The 18,949-nt window shown below is 41.4% G+C and overlaps 4 protein-coding genes across 4 annotated transcripts; 2 read left to right on the top strand and 2 right to left on the bottom strand.

Annotated features, from left to right (window-relative positions):
* Positions 1-1,943: 1,943 nt before the first annotated feature.
* hdhd5 (haloacid dehalogenase like hydrolase domain containing 5) lies at positions 1,944-6,089 on the top strand. The gene is made up of 8 exons (XM_073471942.1): positions 1,944-2,296; positions 2,609-2,845; positions 2,936-3,048; positions 3,476-3,569; positions 3,652-3,685; positions 3,811-3,985; positions 4,099-4,287; positions 4,531-6,089. The coding sequence occupies exons 1-8, from the start codon at positions 2,186-2,188 to the stop codon at positions 4,952-4,954; spliced, it is 1,377 nt and encodes a 458-aa protein (XP_073328043.1). The 5' UTR covers positions 1,944-2,185; the 3' UTR covers positions 4,955-6,089.
* Positions 6,090-6,162: 73 nt separating this feature from the next.
* Positions 6,163-9,118, bottom strand: rab19 (RAB19, member RAS oncogene family). Its single transcript, XM_073471941.1, has 4 exons — positions 9,068-9,118; positions 8,331-8,519; positions 7,445-7,628; positions 6,163-6,713 (listed from the first exon to the last, which is right to left on the bottom strand). Exons 1-4 carry the CDS (start codon positions 9,116-9,118, stop codon positions 6,439-6,441), a joined length of 699 nt encoding a protein of 232 aa, XP_073328042.1. The 3' UTR covers positions 6,163-6,438.
* Positions 9,119-10,027: 909 nt separating this feature from the next.
* Positions 10,028-13,115, bottom strand: ccdc34 (coiled-coil domain containing 34). The gene is made up of 7 exons (XM_073472137.1): positions 13,027-13,115; positions 12,472-12,750; positions 12,214-12,358; positions 11,534-11,641; positions 11,262-11,420; positions 11,029-11,158; positions 10,028-10,627 (listed from the first exon to the last, which is right to left on the bottom strand). Exons 2-7 carry the CDS (start codon positions 12,735-12,737, stop codon positions 10,425-10,427), a joined length of 1,011 nt encoding a protein of 336 aa, XP_073328238.1. The 5' UTR covers positions 12,738-12,750; positions 13,027-13,115; the 3' UTR covers positions 10,028-10,424.
* Positions 13,116-15,123: 2,008 nt separating this feature from the next.
* slc15a5 (solute carrier family 15 member 5) lies at positions 15,124-18,923 on the top strand. The gene is made up of 9 exons (XM_073471740.1): positions 15,124-15,475; positions 15,789-16,011; positions 16,835-17,004; positions 17,088-17,308; positions 17,391-17,577; positions 17,739-17,927; positions 18,126-18,257; positions 18,371-18,479; positions 18,782-18,923. The coding sequence occupies exons 1-9, from the start codon at positions 15,124-15,126 to the stop codon at positions 18,921-18,923; spliced, it is 1,725 nt and encodes a 574-aa protein (XP_073327841.1).
* The last annotated feature ends 26 nt before the right edge of the window (positions 18,924-18,949 follow it).

Genomic DNA, 18,949 nt, shown 5'->3' with positions numbered 1-18,949 from the left:
CTGTGCTAGATGGTAAGAAATACAGACTCTTACCGCTGCATGTCAAATATTTATAGAAGCTACAGTCAGGGGAAAGCCACACAGCATAAAAATAACTTCATTTAATAACTACTGTATTTATTCTTGTATTGTGATTATTATGTAGTGAAATCCATGTGCCTCCTACCTGCATAGGTTTTTTGACCTCAACAACATACATATTATATTTGAGCTTAGCTTATTTCAGTGTATCATTTTCCAAAACTGTAGGGTGACTACTACATACTCCATAACCAAAAAGGAAATGGGGGAAACAAAGAGAAAGAGAAAATAATTAATTGGTAAAACAATTAAATAAAATTATAAAGTATAACAACAAAGTAAAAAGCTTAAACATTTGGTAACAAGTGTTTGTATGAAATGTTAGACACTCGTAAACAGACAATCTTGGGCTCTACAAATTAAAAAAGTAAGGAAATTAAAAATCATATAGATTTTAAAAATAAAATTTTTTTAATAAACATACAGATTTTTTGGCCACATTTTATGAAGAAACACTTCTTAAAGCTTAAGTTTCATTTCTAGTGAACACTTCAGCGTTTCCAGTAAACAACATGACGTCGTAAAGTACCTGTCAGTTTGTCAGGTACTTTACTACCTCTACAACATATTTGACAAAGAAACCATTTCATATTTCATGTTGAGTTTATTTATGAGAAAATAATTAATTGGTAAAACAATTAAATAAAATAATTAAGTATAACAACACAGTAAAAAGCTTAAACATTTGGTAACAAGTGTTTGTATGAAATGTTAGACACTCAAATATATAAAATCATGAAGGAAGCGCGTAAACAGACAATCTTGGGCTCTACAAATAAAAATAAATAAATAATAAATAAATAAAATAAGGAAATTAAAAATCATATCGATTAAAAAATTTCATGTTTTAAATAAACAGATTTTTTGCCACATTTTATGAAGAAACGCTTCTTAAAGCTTAAGTTTCATTTCTACTGAACGCTTCAGCGTTTCCGGTAAACAACATGACGTCGTAAAGTACCTGTCAGTTTGTCAGGTACTTTACTACCTCTACAACATATTATATTATATTTGACAAAGAAACCATTTCATATTTCATGTTGAGTTTATTTATGAGAAAATAATTAATTGGTAAAACAATTAAATAAAACAATTAAGTATAACAACAAAGTAAAAAGTTTAAACATTTGGTAACAAGTGTTTGCATGAAATGTTAGACACTCAAATATATAAAATCATGAAGGAAGAGAGTAAACAGACAATCTTGCGCTCTACAAATAAAAATAAATAAATAAATAAATAAGGAAATTAAAAATCATATAGATTTTAAAAAATACATTTTTTTAATAAACATACAGATTTTTTGCCACATTTTATGAAGAAACACTTCTTAAAGCTTAAGTTTCATTTCCAGTGAACGCTTCAGCGTTTCCGGTAAACAACATGACGTCGTAAAGTACCTGTCAGTTTGTCAGGTACTTTACTACCTCTACAACATATTATATTTGACAAAGAAACCATTTCATATTTCATGTTGAGTTTATTTATGAGAAAATAATTAATTGGTAAAACAATTAAATAAAACAATTAAGTATAACAACAAAGTAAAAAGTTTAAACATTTGATAACAAGTGTTTGTATGAAATGTTAGACACTCAAATATATAAAAATCATGAAGGAAGAGTGTAAACAGACAATCTTGCGCTCTACAAATAAAAATAAATAAATAATAAATAAATAAAATAAGGAAATTAAAAATCATATAGATTTAAAAATTACATTTTTTTAAATAAACATACAGATTTTTTGGCACATTTTATGAAGAAACACTTCTTAAAGCTTAAGTTTCATTTCTACTGAACGCCTCAGCGTTTCCGGTAAACAACATGACGTCATAAAGTGCCTGTCAGTTTGTCTGGTGCGCATGCGCAGTGGTTGTCACTGGCGCTGGTTGAATGATGGCAGCCGCGCAGCAGCAGCATGAGCAGATAGTTGAGTGTTGACTCTCACCGGCCGAGGAGACACCATGACCCACTTCTTCCGTCGTCACAGTGGCTCGGTGGACATTCACTGTTAGCTCGGCTAAAGCTAGCTCGGTTCCGTCCTCCATTGTTTGTTGTTTACCCGCCGGTTTGAACAAACAAACAAACAAACACACAGTGAAATGCAGAGGCTCAGTCCTGTGAGAAGTGGCTGGCAGCTGCTGAAACCCTGCTGTGAAGGAGCAGCCAAACAAGCGAACACCTCGACTTCGACCTCACGACATTACAGCCATGTGAGTAGACTCTTTATTCAGACTTTTACTGACATTAAAATGGTGTTTTTTATCAGCTGGCTGTTATAATTAACTCCCATTTCAACGTTGAAGGGGGAAGACAGCATAGAAATACACTGAGTAGCATGCTGAAGCTAATCACAGCACACACACACACACATGATTAAAGTGGTGGGAGATAAAGCACTACACATTTACAACCACATTACTATCTTATCCATCTCCAATAAAACTGTGGTGTCACAGTCACAAAGTCTCAGTTAAGTTAATGATCATGTTTTTACTCTACATGCTCCATCTCTGTGTCCCCAGCTCCCTCCTCCTCCTCCTCCTCCTCCTCCTCAGGGCCACAAGTCCTTCGGGCTCCTCTTCGACATCGACGGGGTGCTGGTGCGGGGCCGGACACCCATCCCCGAAGCCAAGCAGTGCTTCAGGAACCTGGTCGATGGCAACGGGAAATACAAGGTGCCCGTGGTGTTTGTCACCAACGCTGGGAACTGCATGAGGCAGACCAAAGCGGAGCATCTGTCCCATCTGCTGGATGTGGAGGTAAACTGAGCGTCTTGTGATTCATTTTGACTGCCCACAGTTTGTTTTGTGTTTTAAAGTCTTCTTCTCTGCACTTTTTCTCTATCTCAGGTGTGTCCAGACCAGGTGATGCTGTCCCACAGTCCTTTGCGAATGTTTACCCAGTTTCATAAAAAGCGTGTGCTGGTGTCGGGACAGGGTCCTGTGGAGGAGGTCGCTCACAAGTATCCTGTTTTATTGGATTTTAGTCTGGTCTGGTTTCTGCGCCCCCGCTCGATGTTGACCTTTTAAAAGTGTGCGTGTTCTGTGTATTCAGTGTATTTTTGTTCATGCTCCACTTTGTTATCAGTGTTTAATCTCTGTACCCTTTGTTCCCTTTGCTGCCTGACTGTCTCAGTGAGGCCATTTTACAGATTTCCTGTTTTTCTTTTTTTTTTATCAGCACGAGGGAATGTTTTTCTTTTTCTCACGTGGGGTTATTAATCCAATAAGTCAATATGTGGATATTTGAAGTCATTTTTCCCATATTAACCTAGTGGTTAATGCAGGAAACACATCATAAAAGGCCTTTACAAGGTCCCAACAGTAGTATTTCAATCATACGTGTGTTTTGTGGCTCAACCATATTTTACTTTAACACACCGACTTCAGCCTGGGCTTTCAGGATGTTGTCACCATAGATATGCTCAGAGAAGCGTATCCTCTTCTCGATGTCGTAGACCACAACAGAAGGCCCAAAGATAGTGTAAGTAGTATTATTTTCTAAGTTGGTTTATGTTCAGGTACGGATGAGTTAGACATCTTAAAAACTGTGTAATGTCTTACAGATTCCACCCTCCAAAGGCTTACGGCCAATCGATGGTATGTTTTCACACACATTCGACAATGTAGGAAAAAGCAAAATGCTTAAAAGCTTATTAACCATTTATAATGAACACTTTTATGTTTTTTTAAATATTGTTTCCTTCTTCACCTGCTTTCTGCAGCCGTCATCTTATTCGGCGAGCCAATCAGATGGGAGACCAACCTCCAGCTCATCGTTGACATACTCCTGACAAACGGGAACCCAGATAATTCCTGGAGTTCGATGCAGTACCCTCACATCCCGGTCCTGGCCTGTAACATGGACCTGCTGTGGATGGCCGAGGCCAAGAATCCCAGGTACAGTATGTGTGTGTGTGTGTCTCGTTGGAATGAACGTCACACCCTGAGACATTATTAAAAGTCTTGATTGTCACTACAGTGTTATTATACTAAATGCTCCTGTCTCATAGGTTTGGACACGGTATGTTCCTGGTGTGCTTGGAGAGCCTGTACAAGAAGGTCACAGGCTACGAGCTGAAGTACGAGGCTCTGATCGGTAAACCCAGTGTGGTGACTTACAACTACGCTGAGCTGCTGGTCAGACAGCAGGCGGAGAGACTTGGCTGGACCACACCTGTGAAGAGGCTGTATGCTATAGGGTGAGTGACTCAGTCTGCTCTTGACTACAGGCCCACATTTAACACTGGAAATCCTGTTTACTATTTTAACTAGAAACTGTATTGACCTCTTGTACTTTTTAATGCAAATGTATATCGTCTCCAAATATCGCCTCGATTAATAATAAATGCAGATCAGCCGATCCAAAATTCTGTCTAACACCAAAGTCTTAATGTAAACTCAAAGCTCTGTTTAATGTGTTTTCACTCCATCTCTTTTTACAGTGATAACCCCATGGCTGACATATACGGCGCCAACCTCTACAACCGCTACCTCCAGGCTTCTCACCACACCAAGGCCCAGATGCAGGCTAAGAGTGGTGGAGGAGGTGCAGACCCGTTGGCAGAAACTGTCGACAACGCCCCTAAAATGACATCAGCAGAACTGGGCGGAGCGTCGAGCACGTACGGGGCGGAGGAGGACCTCCCCGAGGGCTGCAGCTCCATCCTGGTGTGCACAGGAGTGTACAGCAGGGACCAGCAGGAGCTGCCCTCAGACCCGACGCAGACCGTCACCGAGCAGCGCATCTTCCACGGTCACAGGGACTTTCGCTTTGACCCCAGCCTCACGCAGCCGTCCGTCATTGTGCAGGATGTGAAAGAAGCAGTGGAGCTGGTGTTTGAGCAGGAGGGCTGGCCTCTGGAGTAGGATGAGCAGATCATGTCACATCTCACAACTGTCCAGTCAACAGCTCTAACAGCTCTTATCTGGTGGTAGAAGAAGTTTTGTAGGTGTATCTTTTTCTAATCTATGCTCCTGATTATCGCAGGGGAGATGTAGCTGTTACTGTGGCTAGTTCTTAGAGAATTAAGTGCCATACAGTCCACTGCAAAAAGCAACAATATAAGGTTTTAACGCTATATATAGGAAAGTTACACACATTTTAAGTCAGTCATGCATGGTAGTGTGTCACCAACTGCTGCTGCAGTATTTTTTTTGTGTAGTATTCACAAACAACACATACATATCACCGTGTCTAGTAGCTCTACCTGCTGTATATGAAGAGTTTATTTGCAAAAACAGATTAAAGCCAGTCTTAAAATGACCGCCAGTTTTAATGATTTCCAGTTTAAGAAAACATTTTAGATATCTTATTGAAACAACGCAACAACAGTTTGATTGATATTCCCTTGCGTGCACAAGTTAAAAAAAACATGAGCTAGGAAAATAAAAATCAAAACAGAGATGACTGTTTTTGCAAATTAGCCCTTCATATACAATATATGACAAACATCACTGTCCAGTTAAAGTCTAATTTCACACTTTGTACAACACCAACCAAACTGGATCACCTTGCCTTTCCAAACCCCCCACCCCTCCAGCAGGTCGTAACTCGACCAGTTCTTGCTGTATTTTGTTTTTACTGCTGTCATATTTCAGCCTGATTTGTTATTAAGCTCGGGTGAATGCGTAACCACTAATGCTTTTAAGAGGAGATTAAGTTCCCAGGTTTCACTTTAGTACCTCATTAGTTTGGATTTTAGCCACATTTAAGAAGAATTTTATTTAGTACTTTGTGTGAAATTACCAGTCGAGATGGAAAAAGGTGCTATTTTTCTGTTAAGTGGTTTAAGTTGTGAAAATCTTATGAATGGGTCATGTGACAAGAGTCTGTATTAGAGGGTTTTTGTGGGAGAAATTAAAAAAAGTTTCGTAAAGTGCTGGTTTGTTGACGATGAATGATTAGTGGTTGACTTCACGTTGAAGCTACTGAACGTTGATGTACTGGAAAAAGCCATACTGAACGAAAGAACTATTAAAAAAGGATGAAAGACACATAAAAGTTGTTTGTCTAGTGAAAACATTGTGTATTGTCCTACAGACTTAGTACAAAGTCCTCCAGCAGAGGTGTGGTCTGTAGTGCTGGAGTCATTATCACATCCAGCAGCAGTTATCCTCAGAAGAATCTTACAAAATACATTTGATAAGCAGCCGCCATTTAAAACCTGTGTGACTGATACTATTATAACTGTATAAATAAAAGTCAAAACATATACAAAATTTACATCCACACACACAATGCAACATGTTTAGTTTCCCCAAAAACAAACCCTTGTAAATCCCCCCACTCACTTCAGGCTGCCACCATTTTCCAAACAAGACTTAAACAACACGTCCGTGCCTCCGTCTGCTCAGCACCCACACTTCTTATCCGAGGACGCGTTTCCAAAGACCGGATGAGAGCTGTTATTCAGCATGAATTGAGGCGAGTCTTGAGAGGCCTCGTCTGTGATGGTCATGCCGTTGCGTGCCAGCAGCTCCCGGGCCATGAGGGTGAAGGCGGCGTCCACGTTCTGGGCCTCCTTGGCTGATGTTTCCAGAGCGGCCAGCACGCTGTTGTTTTCTGCCAGAGTGCAGGCATCCTCGAACAACACCTGCCTCTGAGTGTGGAGGTCTGACTTGTTACCTGCAGTGGTGAGCAGAACAGGAAGTGTTCAAAACAGGAGTGGAGAAGATGTCTGCCACACAAAAAATAATCACTCAACCCTCACATTTTAGAAGCTGAAGTAAGATAACGTTCAGCATTTTTGTCTGAAAAGTGACACAATTAATTGATTACCAAAACAGTCGTATAATTTTCTGTCGGTTGTCTTTTATAGTCGATTGTTTCAGCTAAATTTTTATTCCGTTTACGATGATATAAAACAGAAAAGCAGCAAATGTTCACTCTGGAAAAGCTGCAACCAGAGAGTAACTGGACTAGTTTTTGATCAAATACTTTACAGTTGATAGATGGTCAAAATAGGTGCAGATTCAGTCAGTAGACATGTATTCACATAAAGATAAACATATTGGTGTGAGGCTGATCCTCAGTAAATTTACTGTCACAATAACCAATAAACTAGCAGCTATGACAGGCTGACTGTTGTGATATCTAAACACCATCTGCTGCTGAGACTAAGTACGGTAAAAACTAGTAAGCAAGCGAGCAGAAAAGTTTAAATAGTTGTGGTGGTTTAGAAGTCCAGCTTTTGTCACTCCAAGGAAGAGACCCAGTCTAATCACTATGTGAATAAATGATATACCGTATCAATTTCCATTTTTATATATTTCATAGTGTCAAAAACCATCTAATTTAAGGTTGTATTGGTCCTTTACTTGCTTAACATAAAAGCAACTTGTCTTCACTCTGCTTACCGATGAGGATCAATACCACGCTGGCAGCTCCAAACTGCTCCACCTCCCTGATCCAGTGGGGAACGGATTCGAATGTGGTGCGGCGTGAGATGTCATAGGCCACCATGGCCCCGTGGGCACTGCGGTAGTAGCTCTGAGTTATGGTGCGGAAGCGCTCCTGTCCTGCCGTGTCCCACACCTGCATCTGCAATAACAAAACAACACAAATCCTCCTGGTGTGACTGAAACAGTGTGTAATATCTGCCGCTAGGGGTCCCTCAATTGACACAAAACAAAAGATTGTGAGTGGGATCATGGGAGTTGCTGGCTTAACTTTTAAACAGCCAACACTGGTGACGCTCACACTCTGACTCTCTCACAGAAGTTAGAGCAACAGGCGAATAAATGAAACGTATGCTTATGGATTCCTCCGAGTTTGAAGATTGTTTCGGATAATGCAAGTACACAACTCAACTGTAGACACTATAGGGTCTTGTATTTTTTTAGACCTTTTAATGCAGAATTGTTACATATTATGTCTTTAAACATTACAAAATGCGGGTCAAGTATCTCTTATCTAAATCGCTCTGTTTAAGCTGGTCACACATGCTGTGAAGTCTGAAGGTGATCAGTCATTTTTGAGCCATGCTTGTGTGTAGACATCCACAGAGTTCACAAATTAACACACCCAGAAAGCTAACACACACACACAGATGATATCATATGCCACTCCTCCTTTTCTTAAAAGAAAAAAATGATTAACTGAAACAAGCAAAGGATTATTTACTTTAAGACAAGAGTAAGTACGCAGGCCAAAATACACCCATGATAAAATTAAAGGATGCTGAATATGTGTGGCAATGATTGTGCATTATGTGTCTGATAAAACCTGACCTGAGTCACGTACCTTCACTTTCTTGCCGTCGATGTCCAGGGTACGAACAGTAAAGTCCACCCCGATGGTGTTTTGCTGCTTCTCAATGAAAATGCCAGACTTGAATCTCTGGACCACGCAGGTCTTCCCCACATCCGAGTCCCCGACCAGGATGATTTTAAAAAGAAAGTCGAAAGAGTCCTCGATCTCGGGTCCTGCAGACTGCATGGTGACGGGAGGAATATATACACAAAAACAAACACGCTGAGGCTGAGCACCTGATCCAAGACCTCTGAGCCTCTATGTAACAGAACTGGTTTCTTCCACGTTGTGTCAATAACTGAGTGTATTTACAATAAAACAGCAGTCACATCCTCGTCAGAAAAAAAAGGTCAAATCAAGTTTACACCAGCTGGAGTGTAACAGTTCACATGTGAGTCAGAGATAAAATTACACTTTTAAATCCAGTTTCTTCTGTCATTTTAACCTCGTGCACAGACTCTACTCAGAAACGACTCTCAAATCAACTTAATTATCCCATTGTAGATTATTCAAATTCCTTATTTCCCCCAGACGAGTAGAATGAGCATCCAGAAGTCTTGTTTCTTCATCCTGTACTCGTTTCTACATCGACCACATTCTTGAAAACACAAGTGTAGTCTGTAACTGCCCTTTGGACTGTCGCTCTGGCTGCCCTCTACCTCTCTCTCCCTCTCTCCCTCTCTCCCCCCTCATTTTCATTCTGTCATATTGTAGACACGCCCTCTTACCTGTCTGGGTAGGTGTGTTCTCCAGCCGCCTGCCCACCTGCACCACTGCATCTTGGGATATGGATTTTCAGTTCAGGCTCTTTAACAGGACACAATACCTAGAGGAAACAAATAAAACTCAATGAAGTACTGGCTCAGAAATAAATATGGATATAAAAGGGTTGATCAGTTTATACATAAGGAGCCATCTATCGTCGGTTTATCTGGTTGAGACTCACCATTTCACCAAGTAGTAGGTACACACAGAGGCAAAGTGCTGGAGGCTGACTTTGAACACAACCTTTTTCCTAACAAGGCTCAGTGTGTAAATACCCCAAAGCAATAAACAACTTAAACATCTCCTGCAATTTAACTCCTCCCGGCAGAACGTAAACACTTGGCGTCTTTTGTCTCAACAGCTGTCCTTTGGACCCCCAGAATGTTTTTTTTGTAAAATTTAAAAATGCCCTACATTATCAGCCCCCTCACTGACTCCTGTCAAGTAACACATTCCACAGCAGACAACAACAGAAGGAGGTAGAGCGCAGAACAAGCAAGAAGAAAAAAAACACAACGGAGAAATCGAAAAGGAGGTAGTTAAAGACGGGTTAATCGAACATAAAATAACTGAAATCATTTACCTTGAGGCAGCATACATTGGTTTCACAGTCAGATGTTAAAACAGAATGAACATACTGCTCTGAATCTGAATCAGCCTCTCTCTCTCTCTCTCTCGCTCTCTCTCTCCACCCCCTCACTCGTTTCTGTCGTCATCTCAGCCCACAGAAGAACAAGGCACAGCTGGACACGGAACAATGTGTGAGTGTGAGGGGCACTTGACCGAGCCGGGTCTATCTTTGGCTCTGACCACCAACCAGCCTCTTTCTGTGTTGTGGCTGATGCCTCATTAAGCACAATGAAATATGGTTTTGTTGACCACTTAGTGGTGGCGCAAATAATAAAAGCACAAGAGTGGAAAAATATTGTTGATTATGCCTCTTTTATCCGAATAGCAAAGAGTTTCAACATATAATGACACAAAATAGATTCAAGCCTTTTAAATGTCAGCCAACATTTATGCTCAATAGTATTATGGTAAACATCTTTGAAAAATCATATAAAAGATCTGAATCCCAAACTAATTTGAGCTAGTGCATTATTACAAAATCCCTCTAGTGTACAACAAAATATAACAATCCAACATATAGACACGGTAGCTTGTCTTAATTACCACATTCACATTACAGAACAGAAATACTTCTGTGATTCAGCAGAGTCTCAGTTCGGGAGCTGCGGTCGTGTGGATGAGTCGTGGTGAAATCATAGTTGAGCTGTAGCTAAGCTATCGTATCACAGTCACAGGTGTCAGTCTGCTGTGTCATCTCCTCTGCAGCGACTGTCCTGCACTTGCAGAGTTTCTCAGTCTAGAAGCAGTGCCGGGGCGTTGTTGGCATTTTCCTTGTCTCTGAGGTTTCTTGCCAGACGTCTTATTCGAGGATGTATCTGGAGGAGGGACGTGAATCGGTTTCCATGGGATCGGATTGTAGAAGCTGGGTGATGGGTAGGATTTGTCGTAGGGACCTTGAAAGATGATATCAAACCAATACAATATTAATACATCACAAATATCAGCAAGGTGCATGAAACTAATAAGCAACAATCACATTTAATGGAGTCTGAAACCATCATGTTGTCTGAAAAAACATGAATAAATCTTATCAATTATATGGTGTCAGTTAATCCAAAAGCAGTGAGATAAGATAATCCTTTATTAATACATTTGCAGCGTTGCAGCAGCAAAGGGGAAAGAACAATAATCAGAAATATTAGTTTAAAAAAAGCTAAATACGTAAATAGAATTGAATAAATAAAAGTAAAAGCAGACAATGGTTGAATTTACGTTATTATACATAATGGATTTTCATATTGCATGAGTGAATCGTCAGTTTGAAACATAGTTAATAATTTCCAGATGTCCTTACCTGTTTGGTAACAAGGTGATTTTGGACTGGCTCTGCTCTTCTCATTGGATTTTGACAGCCATTCCTTAAACTTCTCCTGTGCCCTCTTGCGGCGCTCTTTCTCCTGCTCCTCCTTCAGGGCAGCTTCCTCCTGTCAAGACAAAAAAAGACCTATTAAACTCTGGCCCTTTCTGCTTGTCAATAATAACAGTTCATTGAAAAATATTTTCAGTAAAAACAGAATAACACATTACTTTCTCCCTCTTTTCCGCATCTATCTTTTCTTGGTTCTTCTTCTGCAACCAGTTTTTGTACTTTTCCTGAGCTTTCTGTTCAGTCTCCCTCTGTTTCTCCTTTTGTCTCTGTATCTCCTCTTCCTCTTTGCTCTGTTTTACAAGTTGCTCGAGCTTCTCCTGGGATTGCAAATAAAAAACAAATAGCAGACATGTCAGTGTTGGGATAGTGTGATATTACTGTGTAATTAAACACAATTTTGACAATACAGTCAATCTACTATGGCACCTACCTGTTCTCTTTTCATATTCAGCCATACTCGGATCTTCTCTTCCATGATCATCTTTTTCTCTTCCCGCTGCCTTTCTTGTTGTTCTCTTTTTCCCTTCAGTATCCGCTCCTAATTCAAAGAAAAAAAAATGTTCTGAGAGATTCAGACAGGATGTAATAAGAAAATATGTCTGGGAGTAAATATGATGAACCTTATACTAAAAGCAAAGGAAAATAAGCATTATTGTGTTTAGCCTGACCTTTATCAGCTGATTTTGGCGGATACTATATATCAGTATTAGGGTATATATTGTCCAATATGCGTAGATATGAAAACGTTTTGGTTTTTTTTACAGAACATAATGCAAACAAAAAAAAACATGCTTGGGCTGATGAATAATTTTTAAATTCCCAGTTAAGTTTATTGTTCCAGTGCACAAATGTCATTTTGGACAACAAGGTTAATAGTTAAACTGTAAAATGTCCTGTCTCCATGTGTCCAAGGTAGCTACATATATTAGTATCAATATGAATATCGACCAATATGTGTGTATCAGACTTTTAGAGGCATCGGCCCCAAAATTTCAGTATCTGTCCGGCTGCAACATCGGTGGAGTGAGATGTCTGCACAGAGCCCAAAGGATACTATAACACACAACAGTAGTTATATAGTGAAATAAATATGATTTATCTGTGTCTTGCCTCCTCTGCTCTCTTTTCCAATCTGAGCCGGTCTTCTTTGGCTTTGTTCACCAGCCACATTTCCCATGCACTGAGAGTAGGTGAGCCTGCAGGCTCCACAGCTGCATTCAACATCTGCGATGAAGGTGTTCTTGGTAGCTCACATCTAAAACAAAAACAGATCTATAATTATACATGTTTTACTCTATATTTACATTGTGTCTGTCTGAATCATGCACTCAATCATGGCCTCGGTTCAGAAAGTATCTTCAGCAGTACCTGACTGGTGAAACGCTGAGACTGGAGTTGTCGCTCTGCCTGGGTGAAGTCTGCTGAGCAGGACTGAGCTCCAGCTCGTCATCGCTGTCAAAACTGTCATGATATATGGGAGAAAGCAGAGAAAAGGTGTCTTCGTCATCCGATAGGACTCCGTCGTCCAAGCCCCTGGACGGCCGGAAGTCTCGCCGCTGACTCGTTTTAACGGGAGTCGAGCTGAAGTCTTTGGACGCAGATGCGGGACAGTTGGACAACCTCCCTCCAGACATGACCAGCCGATGTCTGCTTCAACAAACAAACACAACGTCGACACATGAGAATGTTTTCCAGGAGTTTTGTCCGCACAATAAACAACCAGCTGATGTTTAAATGCTCAGCTTGTTTACACGGTTAGCAAAGTGGAGCTAACGTTAGCAAACAATGGTAACTAGCAGCTAGCCGTAGTTAGCTAACTTATCTAATGTGCAACGAAGGTTTAATGCTAAGTACGAGCTAACTCTACATGCGTGGTGTGTCTCTGGCTAACTCTGGAGGAACTGTGAACATTTATTTTGTTACCTTCGGGCGTTTATTAGACGAAAAGTGTCGCTGCGGTGCTCGAGTCTCTTCCCAACGCTGCAGCTGAGCGTTGACTTGTTTTCCCATGATGCACCGCGCCCCACGCTCAACCTGACGCTGTAACTATGGTGATGCGTGACGCGTCGACGTCCGTCTCTTTAAATGAGTCAGTTTTTATCCCACATTCACACGTGTCCTGTTTTTATTTCGTCTTTTCTTAATCATGTGTAATGTTTTTTATATTTAACATGTTGCTACTCGGTACTTTAGATGCAAACACAGTTTTTGTTGTTTATGATAATTAGAATAAAACTCTCTTGAGTCGCTTAATTTTCACATTGATTGAAATTGTACAATTTTAACATCTGAGGGGGATATTAAGGCCCGACAGAAAATAATCTTGATACAATTCAATCCAACTATACAAACTGAGGGTTTTTTATGGAGTTCCTAGACTGTTTGATTCAAGGAGCATTGATGCAGCCTCACGTTGGATGCAGAATTTGCTTTTAAGCTAATTATAACAGTGATAAAATGTCCTTTTTTTTAAAGGATTTTGGATTCTGGCTTTATTATTTTAAGGAATAAATTAGTAGCTTGGTAAATGGACTTGCATTTCCTTTTCCAATCTGACTGTGCAAGGCATTAATGTTGTCACATTCATACACCAATGCATGTTCATCAGGAGCAATTTGGAGTTCGGTATCTTGCTCAGGGGTGCAGGAGCTGGGGATTTGAACCAGTGACTTTCCAGTTGCTGGACGACCTGCTCTACCTCCTGAGCTACAGCCACCTGAGCAACTATGTTTAAGTTTGTGGGTTCACAGTACACAGTAAGAAAGTTTAAAGATGATCCAACTTCTTATCTGGGGTTACATGTGTTGCGATACCTATGCAGATTCTTTAAAATTATTCTTTTTTATCTTATTTTGGCGGTCGACCGCTAACCAAATGTTTCTGACAGTACTTGACTGGCCTGTTGTCTCTGACCCGGCTGAATGTAACCTGCCAACGCACTTCACCTCACTCCCACTTAACGTTATCAGTCTAATTACCAGCAGGCGTCACACTGAAGAGCTGCTCTCACAGAGACATGTGGCATTTTGTGAGTGTTTGTTATCACATGCGGCGCTTATTACTTTTTGTCTTGTTTCATGTCTTTTAATGCTAAAACCCACTGCTGAGTCAGCATTGTGTCCACTTGATTTGTTGATTATACGTTTACTTCATGACAAACACTTACTGAGTTTCACATCAACAGGATTTTTTAAAATCAAGTGTCAAGAGTGCAGAACTAGATCACTGTACTTCTGTATCAGTGACAGAAGAAGTACTCAGAAGTAAAAGTTGTAATATCACAGAGTAGAAATACTCAGTTACAAGTAGAAGTAGGCGTTTCAAATTTAGTAAAGTAAAAGTACATAAGTTTTAGCATCAAATATACTTAAAGGGTCAAAGATGGGGTTGATTTGAGGTACTTTTAGATACTGCCGGTACCTTAATGTTTAATAATACATCATAATTTATTTGAATATTTTTTTTTTGTATTGATAATCAGTGTTAATCTGCAAAGTACGTAGCAATTAAAGCTGCCAAATAGCCTTAATGTAGTGGAGCAAAAAGTACAATATTTGCCTAAAAAATCAGCATAAAAAGGAAATACTGAAGTACAAGTACCTCAAAATTGTACTTAAGTACAGTACTTGAGTAAATGTACTTGGTTACTTCCCACCTCTGCTCTGCATCAGTCATTAGTGAAACAAACAACGACCACATGTCTGTATCTTGTCTGTAATTAGAAATATCTCTGGGCTGCTCTCTACATCGCTCCCATCCATCACTCCTGCTGCATTCATTATTCGTAATGTGTCAGATCCCTGTGAGGCGTCCGCAGTTCTGAGTAACATCCTGATACATGAGGATCATCAGCCACCAGCACGTGCAGAATGCAGGTAGGTGTGTCTGATCCTACGTGTCTCAGGTCCGGCGTCACAGTCACACCAAAGTGAGGGATTCCAGCTCCGGTCCTATCCTCAAAGGGCATTCAGCGCTCCGTGTGGTCCAGTACAGACTCGCCGGCTCGCTGGGCCAAGTGGGATGGTGACGGGGGACCCTCAGAGACTGCCGGAGGGCAGAAGCAAAGCGCGTCGACTCTCCCGGACCCCTCGTCCTGACCAGGGACCACCGAAGAAGTCCCGCAAGAAGCTCCAAGTTATCATCTGTGTGCTGCTTGTTGAGCTGTGTGAGAGATTCACTTTCTTTGGGATTGTATGCAACATGATTCTCTTCTGCACCATGAAACTGGGCTATGAAAACTACCTGGCTGCCACAGTCAACCTGTGCTTCGTAGGGGCCAGCACCCTGACCCCTGTTCTGGTTGGGTGGTTTGCAGAAACCTGCCTGGGGAGGACCAAGGTGCTCTACTTGTGTGCTTTCCTTCATTTCTTTGGTAAGAAACAAACATGTTGTCTGATGTCAGCAAATTTGAAACTATTTTTACTTCTCGAAGCAAAAGGAATTGTTGTAATTGTACTTTAACACCACTTTAGATATTTATCTGAATGTGTGAAGTATCCAAGGTGGATGCACAATCATCTGACAGACTACATATGAATCTTTACCTTTAGTGTGAGCTCATTTCAACAGCGTTATAAATCTCTGTAAGTGCTTAGTCATGACTCTGCTTCCCTGAAGTCACACTCCTGTTTGAAAACTAGCTGCAACCACGTGCCCTGACTTTCTCCTGTCATCACACTATCTAGGCACCGCCATGCTGCCCGTGGTGGCGTTCACGTTCGAAGATTTCTACATCGACAATCATCACATGATGCACCAGCTGGAACCTCGCGAGCAGCAGATCTTGTTCTACACCGGCCTCCTGGCTGCTGCTCTTGGCATCGGCGGTATCCGGGCCATCCTCTGCCCCATGGGAGCTTACAGTCTGCAGAGCTACAACCAGCACCAGCTCCTGTCCTTCTTCAACTGGTTAGCCTATAATCAGACTCCGAACAGTCCATTAATAGAGTAACATGATCAGAGGCATCATCAACAAACTTAAACTTAGGTGAACATAATTATTTATTCCAACTTTGATGGAAATCTGGGACGGACCAGAAGGCACACAAAGCCCGGACCTTGCGAAAATTAGGTATAACTACACCAATATTTCGGTTTAAAAATATTACTACTAAAATAATACTATTATAATACTATTTTCTGGTTAATGTGGCCTCACAGCTGCCGAACTAAGAGTCTACAGTCATGCCAGCAGCCATAATTTGTTGGAATGGTAACATTTTGCTAATTGGCAAATGTTTTTGCATTATCTTTTCCAATGTTCGAAAAAAAATGACGTGACAGTGCCCTCTTGGACGCCCCTATGATAGATAAAACATGATAAAATGCCCTCTAGGGTGCCCTACCGACGGAAAAAAGATGGTGAAAGGCTGTAGCGTCCAGTTCACTATATATGTATCATGACTTCCTGCGTGCTGGTGCCCCACCACTTACAGTTGGTGCCCATTTTTTCCGCCCCTGCCCCTCAAACATCCTGAGTCCGCCACTGGTTTTGCAGGTTTTTGACAATAATTTGACAAATTAAAATTCTCAAATAATGGTGCCGAAAGACAAGTCAGGCAATCATGACAGTCAGTAGGATTCATCCTCTGGTGACCATGAATGCCTGTAAAAAATGTCACAACAATTCATATAATAGTTGTTGAGATATTTCTGTCTGGACTCCATTGGTGGACAAACATTCAGTGTGCTCATGAAACGAGGGACTTATGTTTGTTTTCTTTATGTTCAGGTTTTACTGGTTGGTCAACTTGAACTCCACTGTGGTGTTTCTGGGTATCGCTTACATCCAGCAGTCTGTGGGCAAAAATCTGGGCTTCCTTATCCCCTTCACCTCTGTGCTGCTGGCTCTAATAGCCATACACATGATGCGGAACAAACTCACCTATAAACCCAAGAAAGGTAATACATTAAAAAAAAAGCACTTGTGAATATAACTTGTAAAGAATGCCACCACATAAAGACTTTCTTATCTTCTGTCATAGGTGGATCATTACTGACCACACTGGGAGTTTTCTTGAACTCTCTCAGGATGTGCTGCCTCCACTATCGGCACCTGAGTGGCGATGTGGCATCTTGGCTTGACCGGGCCAAAGAGCACAACGGTGGTCGTTACAGTGAAACACACGTGGAGAACGTGAAAGTCCTGGCGAAGCTCTTCCCTCTTTACGGCCTTCAGCTGCTGTACCGAGCCTGCGTCACACAGGCAGGTCACTGGGAATATAATGGGTGTTTATAATAAAGCATGGCAAAGGATCATTCCCATGTTAAGGACATGTTTCCTACAGATTCCCTCGGGTTACTACATACAGACGATGAACTCAAACCTTCACCTGGGCAACCTCCTGTTGCCCATCGGCACCATGAATGTGATCAGCATCCTGCCTCTGCTGCTCTTGGCCCCGGTGATCGAGTGTGTGACGACCTGCTACCTCTCCATGGAGAAAACTCCTCTGGCACCTGCAAAAGTCATCAGTGAGTATTTCTATGTGCACACGTCCCTAATGCACACGTCATGTTCACGTCTTCACCTAAACATCCCTGTGTCTCTCTCGTTCTTCTGCCTCTTTTTCCTCCCGTGATTGTTCTGCAGCCCCCTCTCTCATCACCCCTCCCTGTACATCCTCCCCTTACAGCTCTGGGCCACGCCTGTGCCACTCTGTCGGTGCTGGTGGCGGGTTTGTCTGAGCTGCAGAGGAAATCTTACCCTCTGGTGGAGCAGACTCTGTCTGGAAAGGTTCTGCAGGTGTCGTCCATGCCGTGTTTCCAGCTGGCTCCTCAGTACATCCTGCTAGGTCTGGCAGAGGCTCTCGTCACCCCTGCATGTGAGTGATCCCAAAGTCAAATATACATATTTTTCCTTTTACCTGAAGTGCTGTTCATCCTTCTAGATTGTTTCTGACTGACACGTAACAAAGGTGTCAAACTTGGCATTTGTTGTCATTCACTCTGACTCACATGCTGCCACATATTTAACAAAATATCAGCAGGAAAGATGATGAAACATTTCTTGTCTCCTGCAGGTTCCCTCATATCCTTCCAGCTGACCCCGAGCCACATCAGGGGGATCTCCCTGCACTTCCTCACGCTGTCCTACGGAGGGGGCTGCTTCCTGGGAGCCTTCATCATCCAGCTGGTTTACCTCCTCTCTGGAGGTAAAATAAAATACTGGATTGCATGTTCTCCTCTAAAGACAAATGACACCAGAGTGTGATTGAAAACAATATTTGATCTAAGATGATTTGACCACAGTGATATTTCGTCTCAGGTAACTTCTACCCAAACACACTGCATGATGGGAATCTGGAGAGATTCTTCTTCCTCCTGGCCTCACTGATGGCTGTTAACACCCTTGTGTGTTGGAGAGTATCTTACAGGTACAGTATTATCTCTAACAACCTCGACTATAAGGACGATTACATTACAATTAGATCATTAATTATGCAAAATGATCACTGTCATGTATGGATTGCAACACGGGACCATTTTCAGGCCCATCATAGGTGCTTTTCTACAGCTGGTGAAGACATCTTGTGGAAAAGCACAGCAAATTTAAGCAAACGTGTGTCCAACCCACAGCTGGATTTAAGAAACTGATTTGTTAAAACTGTATCCTCTCTGTTTCGTTACAAAGATGATGAATCAAAGTGTGATTTCTTGTGATGCTTGATGTTTCCAGGTTCATAGACCTGAGTGTTCAGGGTAAAGGCCTGACCATCAGCCCTCTGACTGAGAAGCTGCTGCATTACAAGGCCTGTCTGCGCTTCTACGACACCGTGGATCGCTCCTACACAAACGCCTCCATCGAATCTATTTTATGACCGTCCTCATTATCACTTTCTGTCAG

The sequence above is a fragment of the Pagrus major genome, chromosome 8 (genome assembly GCF_040436345.1).
Source record: "Pagrus major chromosome 8, Pma_NU_1.0".
NCBI lineage: Eukaryota > Metazoa > Chordata > Actinopteri > Spariformes > Sparidae > Pagrus > Pagrus major.
This window is presented reverse-complemented; position numbering and strand designations above follow the sequence as displayed.